Source organism: Macrotis lagotis, chromosome 1 (assembly GCF_037893015.1).
Source record: "Macrotis lagotis isolate mMagLag1 chromosome 1, bilby.v1.9.chrom.fasta, whole genome shotgun sequence".
Classification (NCBI taxonomy): domain Eukaryota; kingdom Metazoa; phylum Chordata; class Mammalia; order Peramelemorphia; family Peramelidae; genus Macrotis; species Macrotis lagotis.
Genome location: NC_133658.1, coordinates 300,175,516 through 300,202,718, shown reverse-complemented (window position 1 = coordinate 300,202,718; position 27,203 = coordinate 300,175,516). Strand labels below are relative to the sequence as shown.

General features: G+C 36.8%; 1 protein-coding gene across 1 annotated transcript in view; it reads right to left on the bottom strand.

The window, feature by feature from the left end:
- The window catches only part of LOC141494130 (liver carboxylesterase 1-like), a 97,017-nt gene extending 75,994 nt beyond the window's left edge, over positions 1-21,023 (bottom strand). The window contains exons 1-7 of the mRNA XM_074195287.1: positions 21,008-21,023; positions 19,840-19,994; positions 17,269-17,290; positions 17,038-17,227; positions 14,748-14,892; positions 13,382-13,515; positions 10,716-10,869 (exon numbers count right to left, since the gene is read on the bottom strand). Coding sequence (XP_074051388.1) covers positions 10,716-10,869; positions 13,382-13,515; positions 14,748-14,892; positions 17,038-17,227; positions 17,269-17,290; positions 19,840-19,994; positions 21,008-21,023 — 816 coding nt within the window. The remainder of the gene's footprint in view (positions 1-10,715; positions 10,870-13,381; positions 13,516-14,747; positions 14,893-17,037; positions 17,228-17,268; positions 17,291-19,839; positions 19,995-21,007) is intronic.
- Positions 21,024-27,203: the final 6,180 nt, after the last annotated feature.

Below are 27,203 nucleotides of genomic sequence, written 5' to 3'. Positions count from 1 at the left end.
TTCTATTCTTGGCTACATTGATTTTATTTCTATAAAACCTTTTTGATTTAATATATTTTAATTAATTCCAAAATCTAATGGTTCAAAACACTTTTCTTAGGCTTTCTAAGTACCAAACAATATTCTTTGTACATTTATTCACTTTATGTTCACTTTTCCTCATGTAAAAGCTTGGAGAAAAGTTTTCATTTTGGGTGCTGTGTGACAAAAAAGTAATATTCTATGTTATGTAAAGAGCTGCTTAGGCAAAAAATATGGCTCTTTATAGCCATCTAGAGTTCAGGGAGGAAAATTCATCAGTCTTACCTACACTGACCTTTCCTGTCCTCTCTATGTCTTGAAAAAGAAAAACTCATCAAAGCCCAAAACAAGATCTGAATAGTTTTGCAGTTTGCAGGATTAAATGGCACTATTTTTCTCTTTCCAGAGAATCCCATCCATGAAAGAGAGATATATTGCTGATCAAGGAATCAGATTAGCAATTTGAGAGATTTCAGACTTAAGACTACTGTCCTACTGTTAGCAGAACAAATAGGTGGTACAGTTGATAGAGAACTAGCCCTGGACTCAAGAGGACCTGAGTTCAAATTGAGCCTCGGACTCTTAATAATTAGCTAGCTGTGATGACCTTGGGCATATCACTTAACCCCATTGCCTTGCAAAAAAAAAAAAAAGACTGCCAAGCTTTCTGCTTCAGAATACCAAGCCTGAGAATAACAGAGAAAAAGCTTTGTCCAACAGATCAGAGAAGTATAGAAGAGGAGTGGTTGATGGGTGATACTAACCTTTTCCTGAGGAAATCACAGACAGCCAAGCTTGCCATCCAGAATTTTGAATGGGTTACCTTTTACACATGACTAGGTTTCTGTCAGCATATTCTCATTCTCCCTACAAATAGTGTTGGTATTGATGAAAATGACGCAGATTTATGAATGAGCTCTCATGTTTGAATATAACAGCATTTGATTTTTAGTTAGAAATTGTTCAATATATAATAGTAAGTGTTGTTATTTTCACTAATTTGTATAAATGGAATAATCCACTAGGGGACACTCACAAGTTATAATCAATATTTTAATGGATATTTGTCCCCAATTATGGAGGTACTGATGGGATTCTGAGAGCGATTTATAGCAATGTGACAGTCATAGTTGGCTTCTCCCTGGGCTTCCACCCCCCCCCCCCCGCCCCAACCTTCCACCAAGAGTGAATTTTAAGGTGAAGAAGTCAAACCAACTGGAGATGGTATACATTTGCCACATAGGATCCACAGCCTCTATAATCACTATACTCAAGTGTGTATACTTTGTATTAGTATGTGAAGGTCTTTAGAGATTTCTTCATGTTCCTCATATGTGGTAGCCTTAATTTCGTCATAGACTTCTTTTATGCTAATTTTGTCTAAATTTGTTTAACCTTTCCTTTTTTTATTTTCTCAACATTTATCTTGTGATTTTTAAGTTACAAATTCTCTTGTTCCTTTAAACCCTTCTCCTATTCATTGAGAAGGCAAACAATATAATATCCGTTATACATGTAAAGTCATGAAAAACTTGTCTCCATATCAGGCATTTCACAAAACTCATAATAATGTGAGCAAGAAAATAAAATGAAAAAATAATATATTTAACACTACACTTGGAGATCATCAGTTCTCTTTTAGGGAGGTGGTTAGCATTTTTCATCATGAGTCCTTTGAATTTTCCAGGCATCATTGTATTTATCATAGTAGCTAAGTCTTTCATAGTTGATTATCATTACAGCATTGCTGTTACTGTGCACAGTATTATTCTTGTTCTGTTCACTTCACTTTACATCAGTTCATATATAAGTCTTCCCAGTTATTTTTTGACACCATACACTTTGTCATTCATAGTACAATAGTATTCTGTATTACCATATCTTATATACCATATACCACATATGTTCAATAACCACAACTTGTTCAGCCATTCCCCAATTGATGTTATACCATCAATTCCTAATTCCCAGCTGTATAAAAAAGAGCTGCTAAAAATATGTTTCTGTACTTGGACACTTTCTATTTTCTTTGATCTCTTTAAGATTGCACTTGCTCCCCACAGCCTAACCAGTATTTATTGTTTTTATCATGTCATTGTGTATGATGAATGTCTGTTTCTGTCTTTTACCTCTATTATGTCAGAATAGGGAATATTTCTTTCTCAAAATTGTATTTTCCATAGAAACTAATGCAATATTTTATAACAAATAAATACTTTAGAATGTTAAAGGAATGAAGAAAAAGAAGTAAATGAAGAGAGGAGGAAAGGAGAGAGGTAAGTTAGAGGAGTTAATTGCGAAAAATCACACTTTTTGTCTTCCACTCAAGTTTTCCAAGTTCAATCCCTCTATCAGAGGAAAGTAGGGAAGAAGGAGTTGAGAGAATTTGAAATAGGTTCCTTTCTCTTGGAAAATGAGTTGTTTGTAAAGCCCTTAAAAAACTATAGCACCATCATATTTTATTCTATGCCTCCTAATGCTCTCAAAAAAACTTAATGAAAACTATTCTCATTCTACTTTCCTCCAAACCATTTGGGCCACCATGGAGAGACATTGGGCTATTATCATTTTATTGTGCTCTAACCAACATTGAGTATACAACAGAAATTAGTAGGAATGCTCTGGATTTGAGGTCAGGACCTGAGTTTCATACCCAATTGTCATACTCTAACTTCATGAACTTAGGCAGGACACATTCCATCAATTAACCTCTACTTCCTCATCTGTAAGATTAACAGTGGTATAACTATCTCATGAGATTGCAATAGGGAAAGTTCTTTTGAAGCACTATTTTAAAAAATATTATTATAAGAGAAATAGTATTTTTCAAATTATATATATACATATATACATATATACATATATATATATATATATATATATATGCCACCTTGATACATACTTTTGCTATTAACTTTTTTTTCAGTCAAGAATCTCATGTTGGGGGCATCTAGGTAGTACAGTGAATAAAGCACTGGCCCTGGAGTCAGGAGTACCTGGGTTCAAATCCAGTCTCAGACACTTGATAATTACCTAGCTGTGTGGCCTTGGGCAAGCCACTTAACCCCATTTGCCTTGCAAAATCCTAAAAAAAAAAAAAAGAATCTCAGGTCATGGGGGTGGAGCCAAGATGGCAACAGGAGAGGATCCTCCCTTAGGTGCTCTCTGTCTGACAGTTCCAAACATTTTCCTGACCTACACACTGGGGAGCACAGGATACAACTTGAGGGATGGGGGGGCTCTGCCAGAACAAGCATGTGAAGCCCACTCAGCAAGCAACGTGGTCTTGGCAACCCAGATCCAGGAACCAGAAGCATGCAGAGCATGGTAAACTGGAACCCCAGGCTTGAGTGCTGAGCCTAGGCAGGGGAGTGGAGAGAGACTGCAGAGGTCTGTCCTCTGTTTCTGGAACATGACTCTGGGACTCTGACCACATTCAGATCCTGGTCACAGTCTAGGCTCCCCATGGAACTGCAGGCCCCCCCACCTCGATTCCATGGCAGAGGGGTGCACCTGTGGTCATTCACAGACCAGGAGGGACGACATAGCCTCACACATGGAGATCGTTGTGTGTGTGTGTGTGTGTGTGTGTGTGTGTGTGTGTGCGTGTGTGTGTCTGTGGGAGGGGTGTCCCAATAATACTCAAATTCTCAGGAAGCACCGCTAACCAAGCACATGCTGGATAAATGAGTAAGCAGAGAAAAAAGATGAACACCATTGAGAAATACTTTGTCTATGATCCCAAGAAGGATCAAAAATATTCAATCAGAAGATGAGGAAATCCAAGCTCCTGCATCTAAAGACTCCAAAAAAAATAGAAATTGGGCTCAGACTATGGCAGAGATCAAAAAAGACTTCGAAAGTCAAGTGAGGGATATGGAAGAAAAATTGGGAAAAGAAATGAGAGAGATGCAGGAAAAACATGAAAAAGAAGTCACCAGCTTAGTCAAGGAGATCCAAAGAAATGCTGAAGAAAATAAAAAAAAATGTTAAAAACCAGCATAGGTCAAATGGATAAAATAGTTCAAAAAGTTATTGAGGAGAATAATGCTTTAAAAAGCAGAATTGGCCAGATGGAAAAAGAGATAAGAAAGCTCTCTGAGAAAAACAAATCCTTCAAATGTAGAATGGAACTGAGGGGAGCTGCTGAATTTATGAGAAATCAAGACATGATACTTCAAAACCAAAAGAATGAAAAATTAGAAGAAAATGTGAGACATTTCTTTGAAAAAAAACTGATATGGAAAACAGATTCAGGAAAGATAATTTAAAAATTATTGGGATACATGAAAGTCATGTACAGCAAAGGGGCCTTGATATCATTTTCAAAGAATTACTACAGGAAAACTGCCCTGATATCCTAAAAGCAGAGGGCAAAATAGAAATTGAGAGAATCCACCAATCTCCCCCAGAAAGAGATCCAAAAAAAAAAAACAATTCCCAGGAATATTATACCCAAGTTCCAGTACTCCCAAATCAACGAGAAAATGTTGCAAGCAGCCAGAAGGACACAATTCAAATATCATGGAGCTATAGTCAGGATCACACAGGACTTAGTAGCAACTACATTAAGGGTTTTTAGGCATTGGAATATAAATATTCCAGAAGGCAAAAGTGTTCGGAATGCAACTGAGAATCAACTACCCAGCAAAACTGAATGCCCACTTCCAGGTAAAAATATGGACTTTCTATTAAACAGAGGAATGTCAAATGTTCCTTCTGCAATGGCCAGAGCTGACCAGAAAGTCTGATCTTCAAATACAGGACTCAGGTGAAGTATAGAGAGTGGAGAAGAATGGTAAAATATGAGGGACTAAATGATGATGAACTACATGTATTCCGGCATAGAAAAATGATACTAATAATACTCATATGAACCTTCTAATTTAATAGAGCAGGTAGAAGGAGCTTTTATAGATGAAGCACAGGAGAGAGCTGAATTTGAAGATATAATATAGTCTAAAATGGAGTCAATGGCTAAAAGGGAAATGTAATGGGAGTAAGAGAAAGGAGAGGTGCAATAGGCTAAGATATTTCATATAATAAAATTTTTTTATTATGAGCTATTGCAATGATATGGAAGGGTGAAGGCAAGTGGGAAAGAGGGAACCTTTGCTCTCATCAGAGGTGGCTAGGAGAGAAAACAGCATGGGATATAGATATCTAGAGTAATAAGGAGAGAATAGGGATGGGGGAATGGGAGGAGATGTGAGTGATGGAGGAGAGGATGGACTGTGGGGAGGAGAGTGGTCAGATATAATACATTTTCTCTTTTACTTCTTGCAAGGGGCTGAGATTGTATGGCTTGTACGGGACCATAGGGCCAGGTGGATGCTGGGCCCGAGGGGGTGGTATGTGAGCATGAGACCTCTTGGCCCCAGGGCCAGGGATCTGTCTGCTGTGCCACTCAGCTACCCTACAGCACATTTAACAAGAGGTACAGAGTAAAAGGAGAAAGAAAATATAGTATATGGTAGTAGGGAAGTACAAATGGAGGGAGTTACGATCAGCAACGCCAAAGGTAGAAAAATATGGAAGTAGCTTTTGTGATGGACTTATCATAAAGAATGTGATCCGACTTCTGGCCAAGATGGCAGAGAGAAGACAGGCACAGTTCTAAAGTCTCCTGATCTTTCCCCCATCTATAATATGAAACAAACCTCTTAAAAGAAATCTAACCCACAAAACCCAGAAAGAAAAGCCAGGAGAAAGAACATCTACCACGGGATTTGTCTCCCTCAGCAGCACTGGACAAATTCAGGCCGGTGAGTCTAGGCTCAGAGGGAGGATCAGGCCCAGATCAACCAGATTAGCAGCTGAATTGGAGCTGGGAGTCTGAGGTCCTGAGAGCCGGACCTGTCGGATCAGCGGTTGGGCTACACGGCAGAGGCTTGAGGCAACTAGGGAGCAGAAGCACTGGTGTTGGTGCTGTCCCTCTGGAGCATGCCTACAAGGCTGGGGGGGGAGAGTTCCAGTGCAGGAAAGCTGAGGACACCATCCCTGGGCTCCTCTGGTCTGAGGAACTCAGAGTCCATGCCTCAATTACAACTGAGACCTCTTCCCAGAACAAACAAATGCAGACTACTTCTGCCTCAGGCCCAGGTGTGTGAGCAGAAGAACCAGCCCAGCTGATGAATGACCTCAGGCCAGGGTAAAGAGCACCACTGATTGAAGGCAAAAGAATTCAATAGCTCCAACTCCTCCCTTCATGCAATGGGAGAAGGCCTCAATCAAGGTCACAGACACTCCAGAGAAAGCAACTAACACCTCCTACTGGCCAGCCAGAGAAATTGCATTCAGTGAGTAAAGCCTCTAGTGATCCCAAGCCCCTGTGAACCAGCCCCTCCCCAACTCAAGGTCTTAGCAAAATGAAGAAGGGTCAGCAGAAAGGTGGATCCATAAAAAAATTCTTGGAAGGGAAAGACGCTAACTCAGAAAGACCTAGAACCTCTGAGGAGAATATGATCTGGTCTTCAGCACAGAAAGACTTCCTTGAAGAAATAAGGAAAGAGCTTAAAAATTAACTGGAAAATTTGGGAGAGACAATTAATACCTTGCAACAAGAAAACAAATCCTTAGGAAGTACAATTGGACAAATACAAAAGGAGAATAAATCTCTCAGATCCTCAATTGGACAAATACAAAATGAGAATAAATCTCTCAGATCATCAATTGGAAAATTACAAAATGAGAATAAATCTCTCACATCATCAATTGGACAAATACAAAATGAGAATAATTCTCTCAGATCTTCAATTGGGCAAATGCAAAAAAGAAAATAACCTCAATTGGTCAAATGGAAAGTTCTTTCAAAAGCAGAATTGACCAACTGGAAAAAGAGTTGCAAAAGATTATTGAAGAAAACTCCTCCCTAAAAAAAAGAAGGGAGTCTGTGGAAACTAATGACTCCATGAGACAGCAAGAGCCAGTTAAACAAAATCAAAAACTAGAAAAAATGGAAGAAAATGTAAAATACCTCATCAACAAAACCACTGACCTTGAGAATAGATCGAGGAGGGGCAAACTGAGAATTATGAGACTTCCTTAAAACATTGAAGAGAACAAAAGCCTGGACTTAATATTACAGGATCTAGTGATGGAAAACTGCCCTGATATCATGGAACAGGAGGGCAAAGTAGTTACTGAAAGAATACATTGATCATCTCCAGAAAAAGATCCTAAAATGAAAACACCAAGGAATGTTGTGGCCAAATTCCAGAACTACCAGATAAAGGAGAAAATCCTGCAAGCAGTGAAAAAGAAACAATGTTAATATCAAGGAACCACAGTAAGGATCATGCAGGACCTGGCTGCATCAACATTAAGGGATTGAAGGGCCTGGAATGAGATATTTCAAAGATCAAGGGAGCTTGGAATGCAGCCAAGAATCTACTATGCCACAAAGCTGAGCCTTCTCTTCCAGGGAAAAAGATGGACATTTAACAAAATGGAAGAATTCCAAAAATTCCTGATGAAAAGACCAGAGCTAAATAGAAAATTTGGACTTCAAACAGGAGGTTCAAGAGACATATGAAAAGGTTTAAAAAAAGGGAGGAGGGTGTGGTAAAAGGAAAAAAACTAATATCCAGTAAGTTAAAACTGGCTATATCCCAGCATGGGGGAAAAAAGATTCTCATAAATCTTGAGAATTGTAACTCTAACAGAGAGAATATACCTAACCAGAAATGATGGACATTCATGACCTATCCATGAGACAGCTATCTAAAGAGCTGTAACTGGATTTAACCACACGGGTTAATAACTTTCAGGAATTTTGACTCTATTTCATAGTATATACTTAACTAGAAGTGACAGACACTCAGAATGTTCTATGACTAAGAGAGAATGATCTAAAAAACACCACCTCCATAAAAAGTGGGACAGGAAAGAGATGGGAGGAGGGAGGGGATTGAATGGGGTAAATTTCATTACACTAAGAGGTACAAAAACCTATGGTAATAGAGGGGAAGAAGGGAGCAGATGAGAAACACCTGAATCTTCTTCTCATCAGACTTGACTTAAAGTTAACATACACATACTCAGTTAACTTATAAAACATCTAACCTTTCAAGAATTTAAAGGGGAAAAGGGAAGGGGGTGGAGAAAGGGAAGGGGAATGGGGGGAAAAGGGAGAACTAACAAAAGGAAGGGAAGGGAAAAGGGAAAAAGGGAAAGGGGAAAGAAAAGGGGAGGGGTGATATAGGAGGGCAAACACACTGAAAGGGGTGGTATTCAGAAACAAAAATACTGGGAAATATGGATAAATGGGGGAAAGGGGGAAAAATACAAATAGAGGGAAGATAGCATGGAGGGCAATAAAGAATTAGTAATCATAACTTTCAATGTGAATAGGATGAACTCTCCCTTAAAACGTAAGCAAATAGCAGATTGGATTGAAAACCAGAATCCTACAATATGCTTCTTACAAGAAACTCATTTGAAGCAGAGAGATAGATATAGACTAAAGGTAAAAGGTTGGACCAGAATATACTTTGCTTCAGCTGAAGTAAAAAAAGCAGTGGTAACAATCCTTATCTCAGACAAAGCAGCAGAAAAAAAAGATAGTATTAAAAGAGATAAGGAAGGAAACTTTATCCTCCTAAAAGGTACCATAGACAATAAAGTTATTTCAATACTGAAAATATATGCACCCAGTGGGACAGCATCCAAATTCTTAGAGGAGAAGCTGAAATAACTACAGGAAGGCATAGACAGCAAAATTCTACTAGTGGGAGACCTCAACCTCCCACTATAAGATCTAGATAAATCAAATCATAAAATTAACAAGAAAGAACTTGAGGAGGTAAATAGATTGTTAGAAAAATTAGATATGGTAGACTTATGGAGGAAACTGAATGGGGATAGAAAGGAATATACCTTTATCTCTGAAGTACATGGAACTTATATGAAAATTGACCATGTACTAGAACATAAAAACCTAATGATCAAATGCAGAAAGGCAGAAATAGTGAATACATCTTTCTCATATCACAATGCAATAAAAGTCATATGAAATACTGGGCCAAGGAGATATAGACAAATTGCTTTCCATGAGGGGATGGGGGGGAGTAAGATTGGGGGGGAATTTGTAAAACTCAAATAATATCTTTAATAAAAAATAAATTTAAAAAAACCTGCATGCTCTACCTTTCAATGAATTCTAAAATCAGCTTAACTATCTTGGCTGGCAAAACACAGTTTAAATCTTGGGTAAAGTTTACTTCCACAATGATAAGTTCATGTGATATGTCTCTATACTAATTAAAGTATATAATAATACAGACTCTGGTCAAATAATTTGAGGGATTGTCACCCAAACTAGATAAAATAATGTGGTATTCAGAAAAATCCACTTTTATAGGGCCACTTCAACAATTTTTAAAAATTCAACCTAAATTCAATATTCAGATATAGAATCCCTGCCATGGCTTTAGCATACCTTTTATAAGTACTCCTGTTAACAACTAATAGCAATCAGACTTAGAAAGGAGAGGATAATGAATCGGTCAGTCTGAGAAGTGGTCAGACAGAGGAGAGAGAAGGGTCATGAAAGCCAAGAAGGAGAGATTACTATGAGATCGGGATAAAAGGCCTGTCTTATTTGGTTATAATTCTAGGGAATAGAACTTTACAGCAAAGGCATATGGATAGATCGGATATTTCGATTCTGAAAAACCATAGGAAATTGCTTCCTCCATGGGAAACGTTGCTGCCACAGGCAGAACAATAGAAAAACACCTGTTCAACTTGCAATAATTTATTGACGTGCTCAAATATTACTTGTTCCCAGAATGTTCCAGTCAACTCTGTATAGTCTTGTTTAGTCTTTAAACTTTGCATGCCTTCATCTATCTTGTCAAGTACTTTCATTTGGTTCACTTTGTAGTTCTTTCTTAAAAGAGTATAAACCTATTCTTCCTGTCCATTTCTGGAGAAAAACTATTTTCCATTACTAAGTATATGTGATTGTGTATAAAATTCTTCTTGCTTTATTGCTATAAGTAATAAAGAATGTTTTAGTCCAACAAAAATAAAAGTATGCAATCCACTTGCAACAGAGCTGCAGGTGTTGGAACACAGAATGAAGCACATTCATTATTATTATTATTATTATTATTATTATTATTATTATTATTATTATATTATTTTGGGGGGGTTGCAAGGCAAATGGGGCTGGGTGACTTGCCTGGCGCCACACAGCTGGGTGATTGTTGGGTGTCTAAGATTGGATTTGGATGTGGGTACTCCTGGCTCCAAGGCTGGTGCTCCATCCACTGTACCACCTGACTGTACCTATTATCATTTTATCATTATTATTATTATTATTATTATTTTCTCTTTGCTTTATCACTCATGCAAGTCTATATTTTGGAGGGGGAATTATGTTTACTCTTAAACAAGAATATTTTAGTAATGTATAAAAAAAATCATTTGAATTATTTTTAAAAAAAAGAATCTCAGGACATGGTCAGTTCTCCCTATAAGTCTTAGATAACTTTCTCTCTGGTTCTAGGTTTGCTCCATAACAAAGAAATTCAGTGCCTAGAAACATAAATAGATTCTTGGAGACTATTGGAAGGACCAAAGAAAATTTTGATATTAACCACAGTTGCCCATACCCAGGGCTACTGCTCTATACCAACAACCATTGATGGAACCCTCCTGAATCAAGGAACAGCATCCTGAAAACTCACCAGAGCAGAAACACACCCGCCTCCTGCTGACTCGCCAAATATGGTCACTAAGCCAGGATCTCCTCCAAAGCTAGCAATGTTCTTCTGGATCCAGTGGAGTGCAGCCACTTGGTCTAAGTAACCCCAATTTCCCCTAGCATGTTCATCACCAGTACTGTGAGAGAGAAGACAGATATAAGAGGATGGTATCTGGAAAGGAGAGAGAAGAGAGGTCAGGCAAACATCCTCAAACCGAAGAGGTCGGGGGTGGGGGGGAAGAGGAGAAATAATAGCTTATTTAGGAAATAGGGAATGAAGCTGAACTTCCCACTTCCAGGGAACTCAGGGATTCATTTGCTACACTGGATATTTTGGGATCTTAATTGTGCGGCTTGTTTTCTTATTAGATACAGTTTCCCTGAAGGCAAGGATAGTATTTCTAACTCCATATCTCAACTGATACTAGGAACTTTATCAATATTCATGACTAGATTCCCTTTGAGAGACCTGAAAAACATCTTCATGCCTTTGGCATCATCTTCTTTTTTGGTCCTACCTATTCCTTGATCCAGGCCCAGATCTAGAACTAGCAGCAAATGGAAAGGGCCTTATTCTAGGTCACCACAGCCATAGTAGGTAGTGGCTTGCCCAGGGTCATATAAATAATAAATTTAGGAGCCTAGATTTAAAATCAGATATTCCTGATTCTCAAGTCTAGCAATCACTATCCACTGTGTCATCCATCTGTGAAAATATTGGAAATACCAATATTTTTGTCTTTCTAAATCAATCACCTCTCTATTCCATGTTGCACACAACTGCCTAATGCTTCGCTGAGATTATGCTATTTCTCTAATCAAAAATTTCTCAGGATTCCCTATTGTTTAACCCATAAACTCCTGAACTTAGCATTCAAAGGCATCTACAAGATGGTCACAACCTATATGTTCAGCCTTTTTTTGTCTTATTCTGCTCCTCCATTTATCATTCTGATTTCTTATGTTTTCATGTCTTTGTTCTATGTCTAGAATGATCTCCTCTCCTCTACATATATATATATTGACTATCATGTTTTCCTTCCTTCAAATCCCAACTCAGGTGCCATATTCTTCATTGTGTCTTCTCTGATATTCTCTCCATCTTTATCACTTTAGATTTCTTAAAGGACTTTACCAGAATTTCTCCTTTGCACTTCACTGACAAATGTAGCATAATTTTTGATGTACTTGTTATTCTCCCCATATACTTTGAAGACAGACTTCTTTTAAAAAGATCTGTGTTATATCTATTTTTGAATTTCCAGAATCTATACTCTAGAAGATACTTAATAAATGTTTATTTCAATTAAATAATTAAGAATTTTATAGCTTGTGAACTCATCCAACCTTTTTGGAGAGCAATTTGGACTTATACACAAAGGACAACAAAACTGTGCATACCCTTTGATCCAGCAATAGCACTACCTGAAGAGATTATGAAAAAAGGTAAAAATATCACTTGTACAAAAATATTCATACCAGCCCTCTTTGTGGTGGCAAAGAATTGGAAATTAACTGAATGTCCTTCAATTGGGTAATGGTTTAACAAACTGTGGTAAATGTATGTCATGGAACACTATTGTTCTATTAGAAACCAGGAGGTGGGTGGCTAGGTGGAGCAATGGATAGAGCACCAGCCCTGGAGTCAGGACTACCTAAGTTCAAATCCAACCTCAGACACTTAATGATTACCTAGCTGTGTGGCCTTAGGCAAGCCACTTTACCCCATCGCCTTGCAAAAAAATTGTAAATGAAGGAAACCAGGAGGGATGGGAATTCAGGGAAGCCTGGAAGAATTTTCATGAACTGATGCTGAGTGAGATAAGAAGAACCAGAAGAATATTATACACCCTAACAGCAACATAGGGGTGAGGATCAATCTTAATTGACTTGGTCATTCCACTGGTGCAACAATCAGGCACAGTTGAGGGCTATCTGTGATGGAGAATACCATTTGTATCCAGAGAAAGAATTATAGAGTTTGAGCAAAGACCAAAAATTATTACCTCTAATTTTAAAAAAATTATCTTATTATGAATTTTGCTGTCTTTTATACTTTATTTTTCTTCCTTAAGGATATGATTTCTCTCGCATCACATTCAACTAAGACCAATGTATATCATAGAAACAGTGTAAAGACTAACAGAATGCCTTCTGTGGAGGGAGGGGGGAGGGAAGCAAGAATAGGGGGGAAATTGTAAAACTCAAAATAAATAAAATCTTTAATAAAAAAGAATCTTATAGCTTTAGTATAGAAGATATTCAATAAAAATTCACCAAATGAATTGACAGTGGTTCAGTCCACGTTTGCTTAAATTGGTCTGACACCAAATAAAAGCCCCAGTCTCATAAAACCAACTATTCAGAGGGTGGCAGAACAACAAGGAATTAAGATACATATAATGCTGTGCCACAATCCCTGATCTCAAGTATACATCATAGAAGAGGCCCATGAGATCCATCCATATATAGGTGAAGTTCTAAAGAGTTCAAAGGCAAAAAACAGAAATATACTCTGCTAAGAAAAGTTGACCATTTTCATTTATTCTTTGAGGACCACTGGAGAATCATTGCCATAAATCTGAAGGTAGTACCACAGTGATGAGTGTGCCAAATATGTCCATTTGGTTCCTGAGGTCTGGATCGTACCTATAGAATCCAAAAATTCCCAGGCGGTACTGAATGGTCACAACCACAACATTTTCAAGAGTTGAAAGAGCCAGCCCATCATAAGTTGATGCAGCACCTGTCAACAAACCTCCTCCATGGATCCATACCATCACCTGGAGAAGAAAGGAGGAATTAGTCATGGAAACACATTCCAGTCCTAGCCAAGATCTTCCTACATGCTCCTAGAACAGTTCCTCTCTCAGTGTGCTAAGGGAATACTAAGTCATTTTCAGAACCTCCAGAGGAAAACAAAATTAGAAATCTAAACTTTCATCAAGAAAATCAGAGGAAAAAAAAGGCCAAAGACAATCTGAAAGGCTAAACTGGATCACTCATATTGCTGTTCCCCTTTGATCTGTTACTGATACTTAGGATCTGACCTGATCTATTCATTTTATGAAATATATGAACAACTAGGTGGCACAGAGCACTGACCCTGGAGTAAGGAGGACCTAAGTTTGAATCCAGTCTAAGACACTTAATACTTAGCTGCGTAACCTCAAATAAGTCACTTAACCTCATTGCCCTGCAAAAACAAAAAAAAAATGAAAACATGTATAAATATATACATATAAATACATATATGTTCATGTAGATACATATATGTATGTGTATAACTATTTGTATATGTGTGTGCATATATATGTGAATTGTATGTATGTGTATGTGTGTGTATATTACTGATTTGCCTAGGCTAGTAGAACCTTGAACTACAAGTTAAGAAACCAGGACTGGAGAACCAGTTGTAGGAAATGGGGACTTCCAGTGCAAAGAAAAGAACTGGGTGGGGGACATGAATAATGTCTTCTAGTCTTTCTAGTCTGTCATGTGGGAAAGGATTCAATTTTTTTTACAGAAAATAGAAGAATCTGTATAGAACATACAGAACAGAAGATTTAGGTTCATTGTCATAAAAAAAAAATTCCTAACACTAAGAACTCTCAAAAAGTGGAATGGGCTGCCTTAGGAGGGAAGGAGTTCCCTATCACTGAATGTATTTAAAGCAGATTCTATGATATTGTGATAGTTCCAACTCTACCACTAAGCAGCAATGTCAATTAAATTCTCTTAATCTTCTTTTTTCAAATAAGGATGATAAAAGGATGTGTAGAAAAGTTCTTTGCAAATGTAAGGCATCACCATTGTTTTCCAACAGCCCAATCCATAGTTAAAGAAAATTGAGACCCAGCTAAGTGAATTGTCCTGTTTTCCAGGTCACACAGACTGACCAAGGAAGAACTAAAGACCTCAAAACACTGATATTTCTATTTTTTCCCCACTATAGATGCAAGAAGTAATCCACAGAATCCAAAGTTTTGATCAACCATAGCCTTATTATCCTTACAGGTAACTTCATCTTCTTTGTCAGATCAGCTGGACTATAAATGTTTAAGTATAAACAATCTTCAGATATTTTCAAGAACACTTTTTCATTCCGGTTGGTAAAAAGGTCAGAGAATATTTGTCCCCCAACTGGATCCTGAGTGCACCTATGTGATAAAACATAAGACCATTTCTTTTCAATAACTGATAGGAAATCTCATGGTTTTCTTCCTTTTCCCTAATCTTTTTTTTGCTCAAAATGACTAATGTTAATATGTTAAACAGAAATGTACATGTACAACTTGTACTAGACTGTCCCCAAGGGGAAGGGGCAGGAAGGGAGGGTAGTAGAAAAATGTAAAACTTTTAAATTTGCAGATAGATGAATACTGAAAAACTACCATAGTATTTAATTGGGAAAAAATAAAGTAAAATATCAATTAAAAAATAACTGAAAGGGAAGAATAAATTGGATTCACAGGATCACATAACTTAAATCTTAGGTTTTGAAAGTAGAAAGATCTAAGAGAACATCTGGTTAAGTGATTTCATTTTGTTTTTTTTATTTTTTATTTTTTCCATATACATATATATATGTAAAGATAATTTTCAACATTCATTTTTTGTAAGATTTTTGAGTTCCACAGTTTTTTCCCTTCCTCCCTTTCCTCTACCCTCCCCTTGACAGTAAGCAATTTGATATAGGTTATGCATGTACAACTATGTTAAACATATTTGCATATTAATCATGTTGAAGCACCCTCATTTTAGGGATGAAGCAACTGAAGCATAGAGAGGAAATGTGTGCATAAACTTATAGGGGATAACACAGCTAGAATTTCATCTCAGGTCTTCAGACTTTTCTATCCACTCATCTTTTCCTACCTTCCCCAGTAAAGGCTTAGCAAAAGACCTTCTATTATTTTTCTTTAAGTTTATGGAATGAGTCACTAAATTTATTTGCATCCCAATATATGACATTTCCCAGTTCTAGGCCTTAGTCTTCCTCTCTGAATAATGAGGAGTTTGGAATAAATGATTTTCAAGATCTCTTCTGATAGGAAGAATTGGCCTGATTAATGATTTCTATAGATAAATAGTGTTCTGAAGACTCTCTGGAGTCCCGATGAATGATTTCTATAGATAAAAATGCTTAGTGAATTGGGGACAACATAAAAGGAAGGAAGAAGAGACTTATAGTAAGAAAGAACATCTGGAGAAATCAGACTGTGAAACACAGAGGTGTTCCTAGGATCTGCCAAACTATAGCCAGATGGCAGCATTTTGGTAAGACATCAATGCCTCATTTCACTAAAGCTATGAGACAATTAGAGGGAAAGGGACCATCACTGTATATGCCCCCACTATATAAATGAAGAAACTGAGAAATAAATGACAGGGCCATGGTCACATAGTTATTAAATGACAAAGTCTGAGATGTGGTCCTGATTTTCATACAAATGCTTTTTCTCCAACACTATCATTTTAAAAACTACCAGATGCACTTGTGGCAATAGAATCATGGTTTTATGCTTCAAGGGAATCTTGATATTAATGAAGAATTGGAGGGAAGAGTATTTGCCATCTTTCCAGGCAAGGGATTTGGCTGTAATAAAACAAACCTTGCCAGATGGTTATTGGGAATACTAGCAGCATTTGTCCAGTTTGGAGGTCATAAAAATCTAGCTCACGTTGCATCTCAGGAAACAATGCACTGGGAATTTTTGATGTAAACCTTCCTACCTCTGACAGTGCTTAATCTACAGGAGTCATGGTTGGTCTGTATGGGTGAGTTTTTCCCTTGCTTGGAACCAGGCCACCACCAACCTTTGCAACCAGAAGTTCCAAATTACACTGCCTTTTTGCCTAGGCCATCATTTCTGCCTCCATCCTATAGAATCCCTGGATCCCACGGCAAACCATTATTGGGCCTGATATGGGAGCTTTACCCTTACTTTATGTAAAAGTGTCCCCTTGACTGCCCCACTGCGCATATACCATTCTAGATTCCAGTTCCCCTATATGATTCTTTACCTATTAGAAATATGAGATCCTTGAAGTTAGAGTCAATCTTAAAGCTAGAGTCTATCTTAATATTTCTATCCCTAGGGTGTAGTATCTAACCGCACTCTCTATCTATTTAGGGGTTAAGAAGAAGGAACAAAAACGTTTCACTGAAAGCAATGCAAAATATTTTTAAATGGTCTGAGTTTCTGAAATGATGTGAAAAAACAAAGAATAAGGGCACAATTCCCCATGATTACCTCCAACTTAAATCTCCCCTCATGCCAAAAAAGAAACTGAAAACTTACATGGGTGGGTAAGAAATAGTGCTCTTCACGTAGTCCCAGGGCTCAGGAGGCTGTGGTGGAGTGAATCTCAGGGGTCCAAGAGGAGCCTTGGCAAAGGGAACAGCCAGGAAAACCTGGACAGGTTCATTAAACCCTTTTAGGGTCATATATTTGCCTTGAACTTTTCCATACTGAGTCTGTACTACAGGTGTTGAGATAAACTGCCCTAAGAAATATTGAGAGAGGGAAAAGGTAGAGTGGAATTACCAATAGACTAGTTGGGTGACCTTGGCATCTTTCTTCCTTTATGTCCTTCACTAATTACATAAAAACGTTAGAGAAGTAATAATCTCTCTTGGCCTCAGTTTCCCAGCCTATTAGAAATATCAGATGAGAAAATGGATGTGAAAATGCTATCAACTCATCATTTTACAATGCTTTAACATTATTTTTCTCACAATGCTATAAGCTAGGTTTGTGCTCCTCATTTTATAGATGGAAGTATTACTAGATGAGACTCCTAGAGGCTAAGTAAAACTTGCCCAAAGTCATGTAGCTAGTAGACATTTTTTAATCCCAAGTTCCTAAGGTAAGATTGAATAGCAATGAACATCTATAAAATTTTCTTTCTTGAGAATCTCTGAATTCCTTTATTCAACATATTTTACTGAGTACCAGTTTATATGCTGTACACTGGGCTGGGGGCTACAGGAAGCACAGATAAATAAGACCCATATCTATGATTCCATTAGTCATAGCTCTGAAACCTAGGTCTGAAAAACATCTAAATTCTCAGGATTTGCCAGAAATACATAGGGGTTAAGTGACTTGCCTAAGGTCATTCAGCTAGGAAGTGTCAGAAGCAGTGTTTGGACCCAAACTTCTTAACTCCAAATTCAGCATTTTGTTAACTATTCCATATCCTTTACGAAACTGCTTCTGGAAGTACAAATCAGGGATAGTAAGTAGTAGTAGTAGTAGTAGTAGTAGTAGTAGTAGTAGTAGTAGTGATAGTAGCAACCTCAACAGCAGTAGCAGCAGTGATAGTAGTAACAGTGGTAAAATACTATTTTATATAAAAATATATGTGTGTGTATATGCATGTATAAATAAACATATGTAATTTCATTGACATAGAGAATTTCCAGATGAGGAAACTTCTCCCAATTTATGTAAATAACTTATAGTTTTAAGAGTTTTCTAAAGCACAGATAAGTTAAGAGATTAGTGCAGGATCACACTAGAATTTCATGTCAAAAGCAAAACTTGACCCAAGGGCAGCTAGTTGGTACAGTAGATAGAGCTCTGGCCTAGAGTGAGGAGGACCTGAGTTCAGATTGAACCCCAGACACTTAATAATTATCTAGCTATGTGACCTTGGACAAGTCATTTAACCCCAACACCTTGCAAAAACCAAATAAAGAAAAAAACTTGAACCCAGGACAATAACAAACTAATGATAAAAATGTTCACTTCTCTCCCACATAACAGGTGAGGGTTCAGGAACAATGTATATGATTTCTCTCAGGTTTCTCAATTTATTGTCATTACTTCTACAGTAACTCTACTATTTTCCCAGTTACTGTCTTCTCTTGGGGAAAGTTCATTATCAGGACTTTTGCTCTTTGGCCAGTTGGGTGAGAAATTTGATGGTAAATATTTTTCAGGAATGAAATCAGAGTAGCAAAGCTACATATGCAATGACTTAAGGAAGGAAGGGAAGAAAGGATGAAGAGAGGGAAGGAGGAAGAAAGGAAGTGAAGAAATGAGAGAGGGAGAGAGAATAAAAATATTAAATACTGTGTTGGGATGCTTATCTTTATCTTTGAATATCTCTATATTTCTCCTTAGCTCTGTTGTAAGTGTGATCAAAGTTACAGATCATGAAATTTTGGACTGAAGGTGACCTTTGTGATCATCTAATCTTTTTTCTCCCTTTTACAGAAATGAATATTAAGGATTAGAGAATAGCCTTAAATTAATAAGGGGACACCAGTCCAATTCTTTTGATTACAAAAGTTTAAATTTCCTAATTTCAAATTTCCTAATCCAAAAGACTGTAACAAATAATCTTCTAGCCATTATTGGCTTCTTTTCCTCAGTATTCCTCTCTTCCATTTGCTCCATGAGACTTTAGAGACAAATTAGATTATTAGAATTAGCTAATAATTTGACTCTTAGATAGACTGTCTAAAAGGTATGATATCAATTATTCAGTGTATCCTCTTCCTTTCTCAATCCCTTAGTCATTACTACTTCTTCCTCAGAGGAAGAATAAATTTGTGGTAGATGATTTTGCTGAATTAGAGGTCAATAGGGAAAATAGATGATGTTAATGATTCCTTCCGGCCCTCACATTCTATGATTTGGAAATATTCAAGATAATAAAATGTTATGTTGCCAGAAAGCATAATTTTTTTAATTTTATCTTAATAATTGTCTTACCTTTCAATTTCATGTTTGCAAATATCAATATTCCATTGTTTTTAAGTAGAGACTACTTCCATTTGTTTGTGACTTCCCTAAGTGACTCTTTCCCCCAAGGACCCACCCACAAGACTAAACTAAAGCAGAAGCACTTGGAACTGCTCAAAGTAGGACACCCATCAGACAGGAAGGAGGGGGCCCTGGGTGGCACCAGCAAAGGGAGTTAGTTGCTTCTGTGTTAATAAAACCCCAAACCTCTTTCTATGGAAAGCCACAAGAAAGCAAATACTGGCTCTGAACTCTTGTCAGAGATCCTGGACCTTGCCTAGTGTTCTGCCAGGGTAATATCCAAAGCTCTCAGAATTATTTTTACAGATTTTATGGGGGAAAACTTACCCCAAGTTGGGAAAGCAAGGCAGGAACACAAGACCAAGAAAATATTCTCCATGGTATCTGGAGAAATCCTTTTCTGGATGCAGGCATTAAAGTTGTCCTCAAGAGATGCTGGTGGTTTTCAGCTTTGAGAAGCTTCACAAATGTTGTCCAAGTTACTAAAAAGGTCAAAGTAAAATCAGATAGAAGCAATAAATGAATTTATCCCCTTCTAAATATTGTCCTTCTTATAGAAAGTGCTGGTATTTAGAATCTATCCCTGTAAATAACCCACCCTCTCCATCTGCTTGGCTCTATCCCCTTGACAAGGAAAATGCTCAGGTTACAACTCAGCCCCCAGGTCATTAATTAAGATGAAAATTAAGTAGATTTTAACCCTAAATGCAATCTAACTTTTCTCCTTGCTTCAAGGACAAGCATTGTCAATCGCATAGCTAGGTAAGAGAGATGATGAGGTTTAGGGGGACAGCCTGAAGGTTTAAGTTTTGGGTCTACCTCTAGGTTCTCACACTGTCTGTTTTGGTAACCTTGAGGAAGACTCCTAACTTCTTGTCACTATTCTTTTCTCATCAGTAGAAGGGATATGAGTGTTTGATTGCCTCAGTTCATTATAGAAATTTGTCAAAATTTGTCAATAAAAATAGTAAAAATGAATAATAAAAATAAATTTAAATGTAGTTTGAGGAAGATTGTGAAGTAAACAAGACAAGAAGTACATTTCTCTAAGGAAGTCATGTAATTTATGGCCTAGTGCCACCCAAAATGCTAAGTTCACATATGCTAGGTCCAACTTGAGGGTTCTCCCAGTCATTTTATCTTTGTTGGTTTTGTTCTTACTCTGGTAAATCTCAGTTATAACTCATGTCTAAGACCAGGGTTCATCTATGGATTCAGAATGGTGTGTGGGGGCGGCTAGGTGGCATAGTGGATAAAGCACGGGCCTCGGAGTCAGGAGTACCTGGGTTCAAATCTGGTCTCAGACACTTAATTACCTAGCTGTGTGGCCTTGGGCAAGCCACTTAACCCCATTTGCCTTGCAAAAACCTAAAAAAAAAAAAAAACAGAATGGTGTGTGGTGAAAAGGTGAAAAACTGAAAAACTGTCATCTTTATTTTTCACTAGAGTAATTTGTTTGATGAATGCCCATATAGCTAATGTGGAGGCATCTTACTTCTAGAAGAAGACATCTTGCACACCCTTACCACTTGAACAGAAGCAGCTCCCTTTTCTTACTTTTTTATCTAGAACAGCCTATATCTTTAAACTACCAGACTGAGCAGTCTCCACTTTTCTGGGTGATAGTCCAGAGAGCATGTGACTTGATGGACACAATGACTTGAATTGATGAGAGAGAGGTTACCTTCCCCCCCCTCCTTTAGGCACCATGACCCTGAGAAATGGGCCTGAGGTTTCTCTTTGGTCTATTCCATTTGTCTTTCTCAGTTCTAGGTGCAAGCAATCATCCCCGCGATATCAGAATCAAGCCAGGTGACAGAATCAAGACTACTGACTGAATACTATAGCTAACCAGTTCCACAGAAAACCCCTGAAAAATTACTGTGACTGGGACTTGAACCCCAGGATAGCATTGGGCTACCATATTTCCCCACATATAAGACACACCCTTTTGTGAAAAATTTGGGATCTAAAAACTGGGAGTATCTTACACATAGATTTTTTTTTTACTTGCATTTCCCGATTTTTCACACTTATCTTTGTGCTCATTGTTTCTCATTTGATACCAGTATATTAGATTCCGTTTTTGCCACGTTCTACCCAGAAATTGCTCAGAGAAGATTTTGTACAGTGCTGAATTCAAATTAAAAGTGATCTAGTTTGCAAAAGTGAATGGAAATTGTGCTGCTGAACATCAGTCTGGTCTTCCTCCAACTGAGAAACAATCCAAGACTGGCTATGAGAAGACGAAACCCTACTGAAAATGCCACAGCAGAAGAAGGTCATGCGAGGCAAGTCAGCAAAATGACCTGATTTAAAGAGGGAACTGGAGAGATGGATCTAAGAGCAAAGGCCCATACCAGGGCCAATACCAGGAGAATACCTGTGTCCACAAGGATGGTTCAGCAGGAGGCAAGAAGAATGGTTGATGAAAAAGAAGTGACTGATTTCAAAGGACACAATTGGTGCTTCACGGTCATGAAATAAAATAGACTAAGCATGCATCCATGCACCAAACTTGCCCAGAGAGTGCTTGTGGTCAGCCACACACCAGAGCACAGACAGAAGAGCAGTCAGAGCCTCTCCTACCACAGTGATTCATCATCAACAAGCTAATGGATGGGACTTTTGACAGTGATGAGGAGTTCTATGAATTTTATGAAGAATAAAACTTGAGTTCAATAACTTTATGTAATACATGATTTTTTCAAATTTCAGGTCCCCAAATTAGGATGGTCTTATACATGGGAAAATATGGTATGTACTATATAAAAACTAAGTTGTGAACCTAATACCCCATAATGAGGTATGAAGGGGAGGATTATATTCTAAGAAATGGGAAGTATATATACATATATATATATATATATTTCTCATTATACATTTGATGTAAATATTTCATTCTAAAAATCTAATCTAGCTGTCAAGTGGTTAAATAAAATTGAGATAAAAAAGATCCCCTTCCAATTAGAGGGACTCTGATAGTAGAGACTGGAGCCCCCAGAGGGCCTACAAACCTCCAAGCCTCCTTAAAGGGTACTGGAAAACCCTGGAAGAGGGTTGACATGTAACACATTTGGCCTTCATACAGTGGGGGTCAGGGGTAACACTATAATTAAAATAATGTATAACTTCATTTAAAAAAAAATTTAAGAAGAGTTCTACAAGTTTCACCTGACTGCCCCAGGGGTCCATGTTACAAAAATGGTTAAAAAAACTTTTTTTAGTTTCTAGATCTAGACTTTGGCTAATGTAGATAACAGAATTCACAATGGCTTTGTATGCTTCCTGAATTTAAGGTAACAAATAATATTGAATATAATCAAGTAGCTATCTCAAATCACAGAAAATGTACAATACACAAAGAATTCTAGAGCGCATAAACACAGGTGGAAAACAAATAAAAGATTTCACAAACAAGCAACTCACTTTTCTCTCTGGTGGGTTTCATTTTCCCACAGGCTTCCAGAGTCCTACCGGTGAGCAGGTCATTTTGGAAACTTCTTCTCTCCTTCAATGTCCTACATAGTACTCTACATAGTTTGCTAGGAATATCTTTATAAGAGACATCACTCCCCAAGGAAGGGGAATATACTTTGTTGTAGTTTCAAATTAACTTCTTGTAATACCAGGAGAAAAGTCAAAGTTTCTTTTGTTCTCATGTCATCATTTAAGTCCACAGCTGGGGGAGGTGGGGAGGGAGGGGTGGAGATAGGAGTATATAAAAAATCTTTTCTTTAGGAAACACAGTTGCCCAGGAAATTCCCTTTATCTGGATAGAAGGTCAGACTTGAACTCTCAAATATTGGGTTGTTCAAGAAGCTGCCCAAAAAAAAATCTCCAGCCATCTAACTAGGAGGCAGGAGTACAGGAGACAGAACCTATGAACTTTCCTATCAGGTTGGAACTACAAGACTGCACACTGCTCAAGTTGTATTTAATCTCTTGGACCAAGGAAAATGCATTCTCACTTCTGCTTGGTGTTTAGAAAGGAAAAAAGGAAAGCAAAATGTGGGAATGAACACACAAATTACATTTGCTTCTGCCCTATAGTAGTCATTAAAGGATCCTTGGGATTGAGATGATGGGATAAGAAGCAGTACTATGCTTTACTACCTCCCCCAAGGGAGGATAGAAAAAAAAGCAAAAAGTATCTCTGAAAGGACTGAATTCTGTTGGCTTACCTCTATAGGATTACACAATGAAAGAGTCCTTTTAACAGAGTTCATCTTCCCAAGAATCCAATCACTCTTTCATCCTGAGGGTCATTCTTAGTCCTGGTTACTGAAACTCTTTAGGAGTCCAAGAGATATCTCCAAACTAATTTATTTTGAGGAAGTCTCAGTCAATAATGTTTAATTAAGTACTTTTTTTCTTTTGAAAAGTGCCCATGGGAATATCAGTACTAACTATGGAGAGAGCTATGTGTAAAGATCCCAAGCAAAGGCTTATATTTTGATTCTAACACTCATTACTAATATGACCTTGGCTGAGTCCTTTAACTTCTCTGGATCTCACTTTCTTCTATAAAATGAAAGGGTTTAACTAAATGACCTTTCAGATTCCTTCTGCTTTAATGAATAATCCTTTGATTACAGTAAGCATATCAAACTGATCAAAAACTCCTCTGATCAAAAGTTTATTGAGCTAAAACTAATATCTGGAAAACAAATTTAAATAATCACAACAAAATAGAAATAATAATTCATATTCCTCTGGCACAAGGGTGTCTAATCTGGTATACATGTATCCTCAGGAGGACAAGAGAAGCTTGTTAAGAAGGAATGGGGAATACTGTTAAATAATTGTATTATCTAATTGGAATATTTTCTGACATTTTTGTACTGCTCATAGATACTCATTTTTATGAGCAAGGAATCTAGCCCCTTTTTTTAAATATAAGCTAAATAAAGGGAAAAAATTCAGGGAGCGTGTTATATGGATAAATCTTTCAGAAGAATAAACTGTTGATTATAGAGACAGAATCAAGGATCTCTTTAATTTATTTGATTGTGTTCTAATAAACATTTAATAATTTTATGATACTAAAATTTTTCTTTATAAAAATATTTATTCTCTTTATTTTTCTTCTAAATATATTCATGACAGCCCTAAAATTTATCTCCCATCCTACTGCACCAGAGAATATCATCAAAGACTTAGAAACCCTTTTGTTAGAACAATAATTTTTCAAATTACCTATCTCAGCAATACACTGAGATAGGCAGTGTACACATTTTTATTCATATTTTGAAGATAATAAATTGATGCAATGAAAGTTGCACTTTAGTACAGATAAAAGGTTTTGTGACTTCGCCACATTTGTACTGAAATTAAAGCTTGAATCCAGTTCTCCAAGTGCTCTTTCTACTGCCTCAAAATATAGCCAGCAACAGGGAAAACTAAGAAGCTAACCTACAGAGCATTTTAAACTCCCTTTTCTATTCCTTTCTTCCTCCTAGTGGCAGTTGCTTATCCTCTAAGTATTTAATAATGTCATTATGCTATTCACCAAACAGTTCTCTAACCCTGCACCTCCATTTATTTAGGCTAAGTACTAGAGATATAAAAGAATAGAATATCGTCTCCACTCTCATTTCCCTATTGTTGCCCAGCTCTGAAACAAAATATATTCATCTGCTCCCTCCTAAACAGAATAAAGTTCTCTGGCCGGGGTGCAAATTCCCCTTGGATGTGATTGACCCACTAACTTGAAACAGCCAGCAATTAACTGATGACATTAATCATAGAACATATATATATATATATATATATATACATAAGTCCTATGATTAATATTATATATACATACATATATACTATATATTAATTATATTGTGTATGTATATATACATATACATATATATATGTATATATATATATATACATATATATATATATATATGGTGCTCCTTGAACTTGTTCTGAAAAAGAAACCAAAGAATAATTGTTCCAGTCATTCTGGAAAGTAATTTGGAACTATGTCCAAAAAGTCATACCTCTTGTCTCAGCAATGCCACTATTGGAACAAAACGCAGTCTGAAGAGATCAAAGAAAGAAGATAAAGGACACATATTTACAAAAAATACTTAAAGCAATCTTTTTTATAATAGCAAAAAACTAGAACTTAAGGAGGGGCCAAACATTGTGAAACTGTATGAGAATGTAATGAAATACTATTATGCCATAAAGAATGGTGAAAACAATGGTTTCAAAGAGAAATTTAAGAAGATATGAAATCATTCTGAGTTAACTCTACAAAACCACGGGTCAATTTATACATGTGCAAGCAATGCTGTGAAGAAACCACTTTGAAATATTTAAGGAATCAGATCATTGAAATAACCTCCCATGTTGCTAGAGAATTGTTACCCACCTTCTGACAAAGAGCTAATGAATTTTGAGGTGTGGAATGAGACATAGTATCTTTAGTCAAGTCCAATGTGGAAATTTGTTTTAATTAGCCATATATAATTTATTGTAGATAAATTTTCTTATTACAAAGATTTTGTTTTTCTTTTTTTCAGTGTTGAAGGGTTGGAGGGAAAGAAAATCAATTTTCATTCATTAAAAAATGTAAAAAAAAATTTAATGGGTAAGAAGTCATGGTCACAGAGAAAGAAGGAAGACACAGATTCTCCATTCCAATTCCATGGTTTCTGTACCCCACCAGAGGTAGGCCTGGAGATCTGGGCTAAGTGAAACTTTAGGGTGCCCTACTTATCCATATGGTCTATTCAATAAACAATAGGTATCCAGGAAGCAGCACCAGGTGGCAACATGAGAAAAAAGAAAGATCCTTTTACCCCATGAAACAAAGAAAATCTCTTCTGGGAGGCAGATCTAATATTACAAATCCTATTCTTTTCAAAATACTTCTCATTGCCTTAGTTATATAAGAAACACAGCTGAAGACTAATAATAATTCCTTGTATTTGTGAAGAGCTTTGTACTGTTTGTAGTACCTTCAAATATATACATTCAAACTTATGGATAGCAGTTCTTTTAATGGTGGCAAAGAATTGGAAATTGAGAAAATGCCATCCACATCCAGAAAAAGAATTATAAAGTCTGAATGTAGATCAAAGCATACTCTTTTTACTTTTTAATTTATTTTTTTCTTTCTCATGGTTTTAACCTTTTGTTCTGATTCTTCTTTCACAGCACGATTAATAGGGAAATATGTGTTCCATGATTGTTCATGTATAACCTATATTGAATTACTTGCTTTCTTAAGGAAAAGTAGAAGGTAGAATACTAAAATGAATGTTGAAAACTGTCTTTATATACAATTGAAAAAAATTTAATTAGTTAATGCAATAATCAGGGACAATTTTTAGAGTACCCATGATGGTGAATACCATCTGTATCCAAAGAACTGTGGAGTTTAAACAAAGACTAAAATCTATTACCTTCAGTTTTTTTTAAGTATCTTACATTCTACATAATTTTGCTATCTCTGATATTTTATTTTCTCCTCAAGGACCTAATTTCTCTTTCAATACAATCAATTTCGATCAATGTTTAGCATGGAAACAATGTAAGATTATCAGACTGCCTTCTGTGGGGGGAGAGGGATGGGGGGAAGTGTAAAATTCAAAAACCTTACAAAAATGATAGATAGAAATTACTATTGTATATAATTGGAAAACAAATAAAATATTTTTAAAAAGAAAGAAGAATATCTGTAC